The 16,473-nt window shown below is 46.7% G+C and overlaps 1 protein-coding gene across 1 annotated transcript in view; it reads left to right on the forward strand.

Annotated features, from left to right (window-relative positions):
* Window positions 1-16,473, forward strand: part of Slc6a3 (solute carrier family 6 member 3) — a 41,888-nt gene that overhangs the window by 14,212 nt on the left and 11,203 nt on the right. The window contains exons 5-9 of the mRNA XM_021208415.1: window positions 6,197-6,335; window positions 7,308-7,442; window positions 9,888-9,991; window positions 11,310-11,434; window positions 15,672-15,784. Of these exons, the coding sequence (XP_021064074.1) occupies window positions 6,197-6,335; window positions 7,308-7,442; window positions 9,888-9,991; window positions 11,310-11,434; window positions 15,672-15,784 (616 nt within the window). The remainder of the gene's footprint in view (window positions 1-6,196; window positions 6,336-7,307; window positions 7,443-9,887; window positions 9,992-11,309; window positions 11,435-15,671; window positions 15,785-16,473) is intronic.

The following is a 16,473-nucleotide window of genomic DNA, read 5'->3' on the forward strand; positions in this document are numbered from 1 at the left end:
TAGTTGATAAGAAAGCTGTGTCCTGTAACACAGGCATCTATGTGGAACAGTCCCACCCTTCCTATACTTGTGTGATGTCACATCATGGATATGACAGCTAAGACATAGTAGGAACAGACATGAAAAGAGCAGTATAAGTGTGTCTACTTCATCCTTGGTGAACAGCAGCCGAGCTTTGGTGGGACAACAAATACTGCTCCTGTCATCCTGGCTCTGACTCTGCAGCCCAGCTGTCCAGGATGAGGTATACTCCTCAGATATGGCCAGCCCTACGCACAGAACTGGTTACTGTGCCTATAGTCAGCTTAGTCTATGTCTACCAAGGACAGCAATGAAAGGGATGTCATGGAGACTGACTACAGCAGGCTCCATGTCCCAGTCGGCCATCTCTTCTAGCAACTTCCCATCTGAGCAGTACCCACTAGATAAAAGTAGAAACTATTTCAGGAAAAAGATGAAAGGATGTGTCCTCATGGGAGTGTGTAGTCTAGAGAGTGTTCACTGACAATTCACACACTTACTTTTATTCCCTGGTTTTTAAACTATTTGTCTCTTTGTTTTTTATGGGTCTTGGACCCAGACCCTTGAATATGCTAGACAAGGAATATACCATCAAGTTATATCCTGTGTTGGATAGTTTTAGGTCAATTTGATAAAACTAAAGTCATCCAAAAGGAGAGAACCTCAATTAAGAAAATGCTTCCATAAGACTGAGCAGTAGGCAAGCCTGTAAGGTTGTTCTGCATACATTCCAGCCAAGGTGCATGGTACACTCTTGTGGCCCCAGAACTTGGGGGTCTAAGGTGGGAAGGTCACTTGAGCCCAGGAGTTCGAGGCTAGTCTGGGCAACATATAGCATTATATGAATGTCAGCTATGCATTTTCAGGTCTTAGTAATTTTTTTACTTGTTTGTTTACTTGTTTAATAAGTTACTGAGAATGGTCTTTGAAATCTCAATTAGAATTGTGATTTTTTTTTTGTTTCTTACTCTTTATAGCACTAATGGTTATTGCTTCATCTGAAGCTCAGGTCTTGGTTCTGTTACATTTTATTATCTATCTATCTATCTATCTATTTATATTTATTCATCATGTGCGCACACACACACGCACACACACACACACACGTGCAAACACGCATACATGCTCCAGAATGCACATGCATATTTATGACACTGTGGCCTAAATGTGGAGGTCAGAGGACAACTTGTGGGGGGCAGCTCTCTCCTTGGTGGCAAATGTCTTTACTCACTGATCTCTCTCTCTCTCCCTGGCCCTGATGATTGGGGGTCCTGAAGTACACATCTTCACAAATATCAAGCCTTCATTCTCTCCCTTTAGCACCAGGAAATGTTCCTCTTGGTTGTATGCCTCCTTGTGAATTCACTGTGTGTAGCTATAAGCATGTCTGCCCTTTTTTATAATTAGTGGTTGCCTGGTAAGCCTGTTTCATCCTTTTGATCTTAACCTCAGAGTGTCACATTGGAAGTGAGTGACTGGGAAGCAGCTTAGAGTTGGTATAACAAACAATCTCTGTCTTTTAACTGGAATCTTTGTCCAGTAGTTGCTAGTATAGGTGAGTTTAGATCCCCCCTCTCTCAGTGCTTTCTTTATTTGTCTCACTTCTTTATTTATTTATTGTTTTATCTCTTCCTACTCTTTTGAATTATTTGACTCTCATTCTTATATTTATTTGCGCTATTGGGTAATAACCTTTAGACTACCCATTTTTAGTGGATAACATTAACACCATAGGTCTTTTTAAAATTTATTATATGTAAGTACACTGTAGCTGTCTTCAGACACTCCAGAAGAGGGAGTCAGATCTTGTTAGGGATGGTTGTGAGCCACCATGTGGTTGCTGGGATTTGAACTCTGTACCTTTGGAAGAGCAGTCGCGTGCTCTTACCCACTGAGCCATCCGAACACCATAGGTCTTTATTTACCCGTTCACCTCCCAATGGTGTTATTCCACTTTTCACACCCTTCATAGACCACTGTATTCCTTTTAACTTCCCCGTGTCTCTTGTGTGATGTTAGCACAGGTATTACTTACACATGTCATAGCAGCACATTTTTATGTACATTTTTATGTGGTGTGAAGTTACCAGCTGATTTTACCCATGGTTTTTTTTTTCTTCATAACCCAAATAAAAGAACCAGATTAATAGTGAAAAACAGAAAAAGGAGGCTTATTCAATATGGCCACATTGAGAAAAGGGACAAAACATTTCAGCTATACTCATGCTAAGTCCATCTTTAGGGATTTCAACATTAGGATAAGGTTTAAGTAGGAGTCAGACTTAATGCATAACTAAGTGGTCAGACATGGTGTGTCCCTACAACATTGACGCATCATTGTCTCTTTCCTAAGGTGGTATGATAATTTGTAAATTTCTCCTCAGAGAAAAGTGTTCCCTCAGTCTGGCCCAGACTCTGGCTTTCTCTTCTACCAGCATGATATTCCCAGGGAAACTCCTGTTTCTTGGGGTCTATTATCTCAATAGTCTAATGGCCAAAGGTGAGGTGCACAAGTGCCTCTTTAGAATATCCTCAATCCTGCCAGACCAGCTACATAGTCCCACTTTCATCCTTAAAACTTCAGTATGAGGTAAGAATATATTTGTGGGAAACAAATACAAATGAAGAACCAAGGTCAGAACACTGAGTTAGTGTCAGGCTGCTGGTTGTACTGGTGTTTTTTCACTGCTTTTGCTAGCACAAACAATTTTGTCCCATTGATTTGTGACAAGGTCTTACCATGAAGCCTAGGTTGGCCTCAGAGTTTTAGTCCTCCTGCTGCCGCTTTCCAAACCTGGGATTACAGGCAGCACACTCTACCATACAGGATGGAGTCCAATCTTTTTTATTAGATAGTAGGCTTGGTGACTTTTACACTATGATAGTATTTAGCATTTGTCTTCCTTTAGGAACATGAGGTCTGTTCTGGGTGAGTGGGTACCTTGGTTCTACAGCTTTGTGCTTGTGGCTCTAGAAGTTTCTCTTGAATGATAGTTTAGCATCTGTGCTTTCATGACTTTGTGTGACCAGTGAGTCCTTTTCCGTGGCTAGTGAATGACTGTTAGCATGGAATGAGCTGTGATAACAGCAGCCCCAGCTCAGGTGTATATACCTCCTGGTCTTAGTTTCCTGCAGACTGCACCCTGGTGTTCAGTTAGGATTTCATCTCTAGAAGGGACCTTCTTTCCAAGACTCTGTCCTTCAATGTGCAGTTTCTTGGGCTCTCTGAGCTCCAGTCCATTCTCTATGCTCAGCAATACCCAGAACTGATCTCGGAACCCTGTCCTATCCTGGCAGGGGTGAGGACTCCTGGAGGTGAAAGTGGTCACTAGCTGGATTCATCCCCATGTGCCTGCCCCCCAAATCTCAGTCCTGGGTTCCGTCCAGTTCAGCATCTGGTTCCCCTTCCAGAAGGGCTAGGGTCCAGGCTATGTATGCCCTCATTTCTTTATTATAGCACACTTCTGAGGACAACACTATAGTCTTGCCCCATCTATGCTCCTGTGGGCAAATCCAGGGGCTAGAGGTAGAAATTTGGGCCCAAATCCTAACTCTTCTATTTGTTGGCAGAGCTTATTTTCTCTATGCCTTGGTTCCTCTATCTGTAAAATGGGGAGAAGGGACCCAGAGAGACTGTATACATGATGCCCCTGGTACAGATTCCAGTCAGGGCAAAAGACATATAGTCAGGATCTCAGCTTAGAAGAGAACACAAGAGCACTGTTAGTGTGAAGCCTTTCTCAGTGCTGGTGAGATACCAAGCCAAACATCTCTGGCCCTTCCATTGCATAAGCTGCAGAAATTTCTGCACATCATCCCTAAGTCACCTTGTTGACTGCAGGCCCCGGTCTCGAGAACAGTGTCCCTACTGTGCAATGTGTGGCTTTCTCTAGTTATTGGTAGGGCTAGATCCCATGTTATAGCTAGCTAGCTAGGGAGGTGAATAGGAGGTGGGGGTGGGGGTGGGGGTGGGGGTAGGGGGTTGGAATTTCCACTAAATTGTCCGTTACATTGTCTTTTCTGTGTGTGCCATGCCTTTATGTGTGTATAATGTATGTGCATGTTTGTGTGGATGTGTACACATATACATGTTGGTGCATATGCATGTGCACGTATATAGATATGAACATGTGTTTGTGTAGATATGCATACATGTATGAATACATGAGGTATTCATGTATGTGCATATCTATGTTGAGGACAGAGGTCAACTCTGGTTGTCTTCTCTAATCACTTTCCATATTATTGGATGGACTTATATGTTGTATATATATATATTCATGTAGGTCCATGCACATGTGTGTGTGTATGTGTGTGTGTGTGTGTATACATATGTGAAGCTCAGACACTGTTATAGGGTGTCTTCCTCAGTCACTCTTCCCCTTATCATTTCTGGGACACGGTCTCTCACTGAACCTGGAGCTCACTGATTTAGCTAAGCTAGAGGGCCAACGAGTTACAGGGATCCTCCTACCTCCTGTATCAAACTCTACCACTGGGGTTATAATTATGCACCAGCAGACTTGCCTTCTAATGCAGATGCTGGAAATTCAAACTCAGTTCCTAATGCTTACAGCACAGGTACATTGCCTACTTACCATCTCCCCAGCTTTCAGACTATGAGTTCTTAAGCAATCCAAAGCATCAAGGCTTATTACATAAATGAAAATGAAGCCAAAGCAGTGAAGTCCAACTCATGTCAATAGTGACTCAGCATGGTCCTTGGTAAAGCCATGTGGGGCAGTAGCTTCAGGAGCCACACCCTATGTGGCCATAATCTTCCTGAGTACCACTTTCTTCCTTTGGGAAGAGCTGAACAGTTGTGGCATGTAGGGTCACATGCCTGCCCTTATCCTCTATCCCTTGTCCCTGGGACCAGGCAGTGCTGGAAACTACAAGAAATGAGGTCCCACTGGGACAGCAAAGCAAGGAGCACTTCACAGCATCCGGGGTAATGATAGGAGACTTAAGAATCCCCACTACCAGATATGACTAATAACTCTACCATACAGTGCACTGCCTATCTCCTTTAGCACAGATGATTCTTGCTGCATGCCCTCGTGCTAGGAGCTTGCACAGTACCCCTACTAGACAGGATGCTTAGCAAGCAACTTATACTCTGTAAGAAGAGAACAGTGGTGAAATTCTCATGTTGCAACTGTCTGTCCCCCCTACCCTTACCAGACTAGGACCCCTATCTGGGGTCCTTGACCCTAACTGCCATTGGAGTATGTTTGGAGAGTTGAGCTGGCTTTTCAGAGCTGCACTGTTTCTGATGGCAACAGTTAGCACCCCAGGTGGGTTTCTAGACTTTGAGGATCAAAGTTCTCCAACTTGGTGCCGTGGTGCATGTTTCTAACAAAAATCTCCAGAAAGTTGGGGTTACTTGTACTCCATTGTGAAGCTGTGTATTAACTTCCTGGGAAACCTCATCTGACCCACAGTAAAACAAATCTGGGATGTAGTGGCTGCTTTCACTGTGCAGTCCTCTGCTTCCTTAGGCAGAAACAGCAGTAGAACAACTAGGAACTGAAAGCCTCTGTCTGTGAAGGCAATGTGGGCACCCCACCCTACATTGCCATGTTCATTGGAAGCAAGTATACCTTCCACACATTCACCTCAGCATGGCTTCCCTCGAAGATGAGTGCAGCTGCATCTCACTTCCTACTAGAGTCAGGAACTATGCAAGCAAGGGCAAAAGAAGTCAATACAGAATGCACAGGAGCATGAATATGCAGTTTTAATGCCCAGAGCCTTTCTAGATTCATCCCTGCAAAGGATTCTGGGACTGTTGCAAGATAGCAGCTCATGGTAGCTTCACCCAGTACCTTCTAGTTTCTTAGATCTCCATTTCTCTGTAGACCCAAGCTGCCAATTCCTTCCCAACTCCAAAAATCAGATCTGATGATGGAGCAGGGCAGTGCTGACCTTCTTCAGGTTTCCTGACGAGGCATCTGGCTTCTCTGTCCATCTTAACTGAGTTCAGTAACTCAGAGGATAGCCTTGGGTTTTTTCACAGGAGGAAGAGTGGTGATCTGACTATACCTATAGTCAGATAATGCCAGGTACTTTCCATATGACAAAGATGAGGAAGATAGGACTAGCTCAGCTGTCCCATTCCTATCCTGAGCAGCAGTTGCTTCCTTCAGAATCACCCGTTGCCTCTCTCCTCCAGGCGTGGTGTGCTGCACCTCCACCAGAGTCGTGGCATTGATGACCTGGGCCCTCCACGGTGGCAGCTCACAGCCTGCCTGGTGCTGGTCATTGTTCTGCTCTACTTCAGCCTGTGGAAGGGAGTAAAGACCTCAGGGAAGGTGAGGTGCTAGCCAAGAGGACCTGGGAACACATGGTTGTGGGTGAGTGGGTAGATAAACATATAGCCATGGTGTGTGAGCAGATACGTTGTCACAGTTGGTGAGTAGACTCACGGCCATAGTTGGATAGAGTAACATGTGGTTATGTTTGCATGGGTGTGCATACATGGCCATGGTTGGGTGACTGGGCACATGGCCGTGGTTGGTAAGTGGCCATGTGGCCATGTTGAGTGGGTGAACTTGTGACCATGGTTGATGGGTGGCATATGGCTAAGACTGGTAAATGACATGTAGCCATGGATAGGTGGGTGAACATGGAACAGCAGTCAGTGGATGATATATGGCTGTGATTGGTGTATGGACATGTAGTCATTACTGGATAGATGGTCATGATACCATGGTTCGGTAAGTTGTCATGTAGCCTTTACTGCACATATAGACATGTGTATATGGGTGGGTAGGTGGACATGAGGTGATGCTTGGTGGGTGGGAACATGAGTATGGTTGAGTAGAAAGTAGACAGATGGTCATGGTTGAGTTGAGAGTAGACAGGTAGCTATAGTTGGTTTGGCTGTGGATACATGGCCATGTTTAGGTAAAGAGGGGATGTATGACCATGGTTGAATGAGAGTGGACATGTGACCATGATTTGGTGGAAGCCGGGGGCACATGATCATGATGGATGAGGATAGACATTATGTTACAGGTAGAGCATGGAGAAGAGCATTGTTGGTAATGGTGTGTACAGCATGAACTTAAAGTATTTTCTTACTGATTAAAATACTTGGGAGTTTATTAGTATGGATACATATGGAAATTTTAACCAAATGATCCTGTGATAATGCAAGTGCCAACACCCCAAACCCTCCAACAATAGCAGATCTCTCCTTCCCTGACCTCATACTTCAAATCACCTGCAAAGTCCCACTGTAGGTGACTCATGTTCCTTAAAGACACTGTCTTCTCTCCCAGGTGGTGTGGATCACAGCTACCATGCCCTATGTAGTCCTCACAGCCCTGCTCCTGCGTGGAGTCACCCTCCCTGGGGCCATGGATGGCATCAGAGCATATCTCAGTGTGGACTTCTACCGTCTCTGTGAGGCATCTGTGAGTGCAGCCCCTGGTCATGGTTTACAGTCCTTTGGGATAGTAAGGCTTTGTGACAGGGCTCCTGCATATGGTTCAGAGGCCCAGTCTGTGGCTCAGAAGCAATTCCTTCCTATCCTATGAAGTCAGCAGATGCAGGCCAGCCTATATATTTGTCTCCTTTATAGGCAGGTTTAGTTGAAGAGGGGTCATAAGACACTTCAGGGAGCTAAGAGAATCTTCATTTGTGGTTCCAGGAAAAGAAAGAGAGAGAGAGAGAGAGAGAGAGAGAGAGAGAGAGAGAGAGAGATGCCTAGGTTGGCACCAAGAGCATTATCTGTGGCTCTGTGTTAGTTGTCTGCAGGGCTGATCTGCCTCAAGGCCCTATGAACCAAGGTCTATCTTTATGAGTCCCAAGTTCTCATAGGCTGAAGGTTTCTTAAGTAAAGGAAGGGGTTATTCTAGGTTAAAAGATATGGAGAAGTCCTCCTAAGAGATGGGTTCTTCCAGGCTATGGGAGATGATCCTGAGAGATGAAAAGGGCAGCACCATCTTTGGAAAAGATGAACAGAAGGCATTTTAGAGAGGTAGTTGTGATAGAACTCCATGAGGAGTTGTTGGAAGTCATGTGGGTTGAGTTGGGACAGGTGATAGACCCCAAAGGCAGTAGAGCAAAGCTCAGATATTGTGATAGTCCTGCTGGAGGGGTGTGGGTTTCTACTGAGACTGGGGCCAGGGGAGGAGGTGTGAAGGTCTCACTAGGCCTGGAGCTTGAGCTGGCCAGGCATGTGAATCTCCAATGGAGAGGGCAGGAGGGTTGGGAGGCAGGAGGGCTGTAGATCCGTACTGAGGATGAGTCACAAGGTCCTTTGGAAGTGTGCTGCTGTATACAAACCTGAGGCAGAAGCATATAGGATGAGATGATCAGGATAAGGAAGCTTAGGTAGTAATGGTGTCCTTGGTAAAAGTTTGTATGAGGGCAGAGGCAAGGCCTGAGAGCATGCACAAATCCCACAGAGTGAAGGAAGAGCCAGGGAAAAGCAAAAATGATCTGTGGAGCTAGAACCAGGAGGACTGTGGACATCATCCCTGTGGGAACCTGGAAAAGCCAGGATCAGGGAAGACATGTTTGAGAATTCAAAAGAACTCAAGAGAAAAAAAAAGTGAAGATTATTGGAGTCTCAGCAGCAGACGTGCAGTCCACAAAAGAAAAGCAGAGAGACACTGCATGTGAGAAGGTGCTTTAAAAAGCAAAGCAAATCACAAAAATGAAAGGTTGTGAGAAATTAAGATGGCAGTAAGATTGGATGGATGGATGGATGGATGGATGGATGGATGGATGGATGGATGGATGGTAAGTAGCCAATAGGTAGATAGATGCTGGATAGTGCTGGACATTGATAGATTTGATTGTCAATAGATGACTGAGTAATAAGTGATAGAGGTACCTAGATAATCAAATATATAAACACAAAGAACCAACCAAGAAAAAAAGGAAGGATGCTATTTCTAGTACCTCAGGGGAAAATGGTCCAGGTAAGGTCAGCCAGGCTCCTGAGAAGGGGCCAGGGAGGCACTGAGTGTGGTGTGACAGCAGCCCAAGCAACACACATGCTGTGAGCCCAGTTAGGAGCACACACAAAGCTCTGGGTTGGAAATGAACTGAGTGACCACTGTAGGAAATGGGAAACAAGAAGTCATTGGTGATAATGTTCCAACCTGAGCCATCTTGATGGCTGAGCATGCTGTGATATAGGGGCCACACAGGACAGTAGGACCTCTCCACTGACTGCCCGCTTGCTCGACCACTCTGGACTTGGCCTCTCCACCATGCTGATGCTCTAGTCATCCCTGCAACCTTAACGTTCTGGTTGGCCAGCTATCCTCAAACACATAGTTCCCATAGTTCAGAAACAATTCCTGGTACTGTCCATCCCCCAAATACTTAAGGTGGTAGGCCCAGATCCGTGGGAGAGGACTTCAGCAGCTCCTCCTTAGCCTTCCAGCCAAGCTGCCCAGGAGCAACTAAGGCCTATCTCCCTAGGTGGTCTTAGCATAGCCCTAACTCAAGTGACTGTACCTGACTTTATCATTTTGGTGTAACTATCAGCTCTTGCATCCTTCTTTTCACATCCAGATAAATGAGCCTGCTGTCTGCTGGGCTTCCATTTCTGGCCTTAGGTGGCTTGAAGCTTCTGAAGCCACAAGCGATACACAAAACACTGCCTCCCTTTTGCCATGTCCTTTTGTACTAGGGATGCAGGAGGGCTTGTGTCCTGGGACAGCAGGTACCTACTGCCATCAAGCTGAGAACTTCTGCAGCATCATCTGGAGGTGAACGCAGAGTACAGTTAGGATGCCTATGCTGCATGGTGACAGCTCCCACTCTCCCCTCGGGTGGAACTAACTCACATCCCATTCTCTCTAATCATCTGCCTCATGCTCTCCCATCTCTGGCTGTGACAGGTGTGGATCGATGCTGCCACCCAGGTGTGCTTCTCCCTTGGCGTTGGGTTTGGGGTGCTGATTGCCTTCTCCAGTTACAATAAGTTCACCAATAACTGCTATAGGTAAGCCCTGAAGTACTGTTGCCGGGAGCCAGTCTGAAAAACCGAGTCTGTGTCTCTGATCCTGAGGTCTGCCCCTTGGACATGAAGCGTTCCCAGAGGAAAATCATGAGGCCTCTGAGCCACACAGATTTCCTTTCCTTGTGTCAGAAATAGGGTCTCATGCTACAGCCTAAGTCATCCTGAAATTCACTATGTAGCCCAGGCTGGCCTTCAATGTACGGCCTCTCTTCCTGCATTAGCCTTGTAAATACTGAGATTCTGTGTGCTTGGCTTCGCACAGAAGCTTCCAACAAAGTCTTGCTTCTCACTTTAAAGAAGATACTGAGACACGTGGTGATCTGTGGCACCTTCTGAGAAGAGCCAGACTCCCCAGGATGGCAGGCTAGCCCTTCCTCTGCATATATGCCTATGCCTCTCCTTCTTTCTCTTCTCCATCATCTCTCCCCTTGCCAGCCCCCATGGATTTTCCCTCTTGCTCAGGGTCCAGTTTTGCCTAAACCTTTACTCAGGGCATTTGACTATAACCCTCATCGCCTAAACTGAGGGATCCAGGGCTTGGGAGGATGTCTCTGGTTCTGAGAAGCTTAGCTTGCTTCACCTGCAACTACATGGTGGACCTCAATCCTCCTAAAAACAGATGCAGTTGATGCTGAGGCCTGTTCTCTTTGCGCTCAGTGGGCTTAAGTTTGCTTACTCATCCTAAGGACAAAAAGCACTAAAAATACAGAATAAACACAGAAAAATGGTTCTGAGGCACTGAGGGAAGTTTCATGGAGGGAAATAAAGTGGAGGGTGGGGGGTAAATCACAGTCTTGAGGCAAGCCCTACCTGCAGCTCATGTGTATACCTGGGTAGGCACACCACAGCAAACTGTTGGGTCCTCCACAGTAGACTGGCCGCAGTGGAGGACCCTGACCCTCCCAGTGCTCTCTAGACTTGCCTCTGTCCCTTATTATTAAATAAGTGCTCAGAGTAGAGTCACCACACCAGCCACTCTAGCACCTCCATGTGTGCCTGAAAACTTCGTTTCACCAGCCCCAAACCCATGCATGCCGAGGTTCCAGGAGTTGCATGAGGCAGCCCAGTGCTGTCATAACTCAGTGAATGAGACACAGAGTGGTCATATTTTCTACCACCACGAACCCAGGAGTACCAGACAGGTTCTCCCAGCTGCAGGTGCTTTGATAGTGCCCCTCTTAGAAGCTTCCTTCCGAGCCTGCCCACTGCCTCCCTAGATGCTGAAAATGTGTAATAACAGTTGGCATTCCCAGAGCCGCTGCTTAACTGGTGTCAAGACAGTCTTGTCTTGTTTCTACAGAGATGCGATCATCACCACCTCCATTAACTCCCTGACGAGCTTCTCCTCTGGCTTCGTTGTCTTCTCCTTCCTGGGGTACATGGCACAGAAGCACAATGTGCCCATCAGGGATGTAGCCACAGATGGTGAGTTCTTACCACACACTCTCACTCTGCCCTCTCTGAAGAAAGACCAGAGGGACATGGCTAGGGCCCAAAGGATGTTGGGTTTAAGAACTGCTGACTCAAACGAGAGCAACCAGCCTATGTTCATGTGGCTTTACCGGCCCCAGTCCAACCCCTGTTCTTCCTGCCCTGCTTCCTCCATATCTTCTATGCTGGGCTCACATGAAACTAAGTGGTTCAGCCAACACCTCAGTTCCTCAGCCTATTGCCTGTAAACACTGTATGGAAGTCTGGATAGACATTGTGAGATGTCATTTGAGTCCCCTAGGAGTTGCCACGACAGTGTGGCATATATAAAGCTCAGGGGATGTGAAGACTGAGTTGTTCATAGTATCAGGACAGGATGGTTCTAGGTTTCAATAAGGCTTGCCAAAATGAACATTAGTTGTCAATGTTTCTTAATAAGTGTCCAGAAATCATGACAGGCTTGGATGAGATTTAGGTCTATCAGAAAAGTACTTGAGTCTTTAGAATATAATCTCCTTTCCTTCTCATTTGGCTGAGTTTTGGACACTGAGTGAGTGTCTCTCCACACCTGGAAGTTGGGACTAAGAGTGGGAAAGGTGGAGGGGAGGGCTTAGCGTAGTCAGTTGATGTTATATTTTAGTCCATTTGCTGTTGCTATGACAAAATGCCTGAAGCTAGATGACTTTACAAAGAAAGGTTAATTTAGTTCACAGAGGTCTAAGAGCATGGTGCACCCATGAGTGTATCCTTGGTGAGGGTCTCCAGATGGAAGGGAAAGAAAGGAATCAGCCCAGTGCAAGTGGGCTAAGCACATAGGGTGGCCTCACTTTGTAAGTTCTCTGTCTCTCTCTCTCTGTCTCTCTCTCTCTGTCTCTCTCTGTCTCTGTCTCTGTCTCTCTCTCTCTCTCTCTCTTTCTCTCTCTCTCTTGCTTGTTTTTTCGAGACAGGGTTTCTCTGTATAGCCCTGGCTGTCTTGGAACTCACTTTGTAGACCAGACTGGCCTCGAACTCAGAAATCCGCCTGCCTCTGCCCACTCTCTTTATGTTTAATTCCACTAGTAAGCCTTTGGTAACTGTGATAAAATACATAAGAAAATCAGTTTAAAAAGAAAAGGCTTGTTAGAGCTCAGTTTTAGAGATCTGTGTCCAGCACACCTTGGTCATCACTTTGGGCATGTGACAAGACAGAACATCACGATGGAGTCAGCATAGTGAGACAAGCTGCTGGACTCCCTGTGGCTAAGAAGCTAAAGGGAAAAGGATTGGGGACACCCTGCATGACTTACTTCTTTCCACTTAGGTCTCCCTCCACACAAGAGCCCATTCAGTATGAACTCATTCACTGATGATGTTCCCAAGAACCAACCATCTCCCAGCAAACCACAAGCTATGAACTAGGTTTTCAACATCCAAAATGTGATAGCAGTGCAGTTCCAAGAGACCTACTTCAGAGAGCCCTAACTTAATCTTTATAAATAATTTCTTCATGAGGGTGATACCCTATAGCCCAGTACTTCTCAGAGGTCCTACAACCTAATAATCAATCCATCTTCAATTAAATTTCAACATGGGGGAATGGGAAGATTGCTCAGTTGGTGAACTGCTTGTCATGCAAGCATGAGGGCTTGAGTTCAGTCTCTAGAACCCTCATTTTAAAACTGTGTTCTCTGGCACATGTTTGTAATTCCAGTGCTGAGGAAGCAGAGACCAGCCCATCCCTGGGGATTGCTGACTTAGACTAATTGATAACTTATGTACACACATCCATATAACACAAACTCCAATAGGCAGGAAGTCCCCCCTCATTGTGATATGCAGGCAGAAGACCACAAGGACATACAAGAATTCGGCAGAAGGGCAGGGTTTCTGGGCATTGAAGAAATCTGTCTGGCTAGAGCAGAGGCTCAGCAGCCCCTAAGTTGGGTCAGCTCAAGACCACAGTTCTCCAAAGGTGGTTTGGGGTCTGTCAGCTGGGACCTCTCCCCTGCTTTCAGGCTTATCCTGTTGTCCATCATTGGTGACAAGGACATAATTTCTCTCTGGAGACTGATCTACTAAGTTGGGGGTTGCCCATCCTGTGTGTCCATCTGGCACCCCTGGGGTTCTCTCCTACTGGGCTGCTACCCTTAGAATCAGGGACACCGTGCCATGGTTAACATCGCCCACTGCTGGCCGATCACTTCTGAGTATCAGGTACAAGGAGAGGAACATAGAGGTCAGTGGGCTATATCACCTGTGCCCCGAGGACCAAGCTGAGGTCCACTCCAATTGTTTACTTAGTTCCTAGAGAACAGAGTATCAGAGGCTTCTGATTACAAACAGGAAGCAGGTTGGAGTCAAAGGGAGGTTCTGGACCTGGAGGAAGACAGTAAGATGGTCAGAATTTCTTCACCCATGTCCTTTCCTCCAGGAAAGCACAGCTGAGGTGAGAGAGGAAATGTGATGCAGGGAAACTCAGTCAAGAGTTTGCTCACCTCCACACTCAGAGCCCTGCCTCCCATTTATCTTCACAAACAGCTCTAGCTGGTAAAGCCCGACTCCCCAAAGAAAAGTGCACAGCCTCTGCCCCTTTTCTGACAAGGAAAGCAAAGGTAGAAAAAGAAGGCCATGGTGTCATCCATCCTCAGCAGAACTGAAGGAACATTTCCCAGGTTCAGGGTCTGGAGCATTTAAACTTGAGTACTGTCCCATGTTGAAAACTGTGCCCTGGCCTTTTGGGCACTTTGATAACTACCTGGAGCTAAGGCCTATCCCTGCAAATTTCCTTGGTCTGTGACTCTTTGCAGATGGTTAAGTGTTGAGTCCTTTAGAATAAAGCAGAGTTTGCCCTGCTGAAGGGGGAGAGAAGAGACCAGAAGCAAGCAGTTTATCTATAGAAATGCAGGGCCTAGCCTATCATGAGGGGCTCTGTATCTGAGTCAAGTCTCAAAAATGGCCAACTCTGGGTTGCAATGGGGGGGGGGAGTATTTTTTGCTTAGGGATCATCTCAGATTAGATTGCATTGTGTATTGGTATGGTGCCTGTTGTGTGTCTGCCGCTGCCCACACAATACTGTCACTGATGGCAGAGAAGAAGGAGTGTCCCCCAACAAGCCATGGGGTTGACACCTCTTTGGCTCTGTAAGTGTCACCTTGATCTGATATGTCCTTGTTGTTGCTGAAGAAACAAGGTAACAGAATCATGTTGGGGACCCTCCAGCCTCAGTCCCTATGTCAGGCAGGACTGTGGCCGGTGACCAGTGTCTTGGTGGCTTAAGGTTGAAGCTGTTCCTTGCTTTATTTCTGAGTCCTCTGGAGATGGATGGTATGCTCTACCCTTCTGAACCCCTCAGGGCCCCAGTGGATGAATTCTCAACTAAATATCCGGGCTCCTCACTGCAGGATCAATGGGTGACAGAAGTCCCACTTACACAAAAGTCACTTGAAGGTGACACTGTATGCTGCATTGCATAGGCAGAGAAGCCACTGGCTGCCAACAACTTCAGAGGGAAAGGAGGGGGTCTTGTCATATTCCAGGAGGGTAGAAGTCAGGAGCATACCCTAAATGTAGTGCTTCATGTAAAAGAAAATCAACTTGAGAAAGTGTGCATACATGTACATATATGTGCCCTTGCTATGTGTTCCTGCCTGTATGATATGGTATGTCTGTGCATGTGGGTTTAAGTATATATACATGTACTTGTATGTCCTTCGTGTGTGTGTGTGTGTGTGTGTGTGTGTGTGTGTGTGTGTGTTAGTGCATGTGTGGGGTATGCATGATCTGTACCGAAAAACTAACTGGAAAGACATCAAGACTGTCTGAGGCAGAAGTGCCTGCTGATGATCCCTTTCTCTGATTCACGGTTTGATTTTACTCTTCCCAGTCCCACGGGCATAAGTGAGTCAGCGAACAAGGGTGCAGGCTGGCTGAGCAGCTCTCTCGGGTGACCATCTTCAAAGTGCTCCTGGGGCACCTCAATCAGTGGCTGCTAAATTCTCAGGAAGGAGAACCCTTGAGGAAGAACAGGAGGAAACCCGTTGGGGGCGGGACGGGAGAGAGGTATTTTCAAGTGATCTGAGCACTGCTCTCAACTGAGTGGCTATGAGGGTGGTGGGGCAGCAATGAAAAGCGAACCATGATATGATATGGCGGGAACTAGGAAGAGAGCTTGTGGCAGTGGTGAGCTCCTGGTGTGCCAAGTGGGGAAGCAAGGAGCAAGCTTGTGGCGGTGATGAGGGTTTCTGCCTGTAGGACCTGGGTTGATCTTCATCATCTACCCTGAGGCAATCGCCACACTCCCGTTGTCTTCAGCCTGGGCCGCTGTCTTCTTCCTCATGCTGCTCACTCTGGGTATCGACAGTGCTGTGAGTAATTCACGTCCCAAGGCTCCACAGCTGTGTCTCGCTGTTGGCCTGTTCCTGTGGGTATGGCCCCCAACAGCCCCTCAAACTTCATGTGCTCATCACAGAGCCTGCAAATCAGGTTTAAACACACCAGTGAGCACTGGAGACCCATTCTGGACTTGAGTGTTAGTGGCTGGAATGTAACTTACCCTTTTTCTTCCTAACCCAGTATCAGGGTCTGAACACACACATAGAGCAGAGCCCATTAGCCAAAAGTTTGGCTCAGAATGACAGAGTGATTGGCCTCAGGGGTGCAAAATAACTGCTTTCCTGACCTCTGGACTCCCTTAGGACAGATGGAAGCTTTCAGTAGCCTGGGCTAGGCCTTGGAAACTGTTTGCAGTGGCCTGGTGTCTAACCTTAAAGAGGCTGGAGCTATGAGCTTTCTTAGACTCCTTCAGCCCCATCAACTGCTCAAGATTATTTACTGAGCTCTAATATCAGAATTGGCTGGTGGCACCTTTTGGCTGCCCAATGCCATTTTCCCACCCTGACACAGCTCAGCTATTATACACTTTGTGGAAAACCTGAATCAAGAATGCCACTTCCCTATGCCGGGCCTGGTGGCGCAGGCCTTTAATCCCAGCACTCGGGAGGCAGAGGCAGGCGGATTTCTGAGTTCGAGGCCAGCCTGGTCTACCAAGTGAGTA

Source organism: Mus pahari, chromosome 11 (assembly GCF_900095145.1).
Source record: "Mus pahari chromosome 11, PAHARI_EIJ_v1.1, whole genome shotgun sequence".
NCBI lineage: Eukaryota > Metazoa > Chordata > Mammalia > Rodentia > Muridae > Mus > Mus pahari.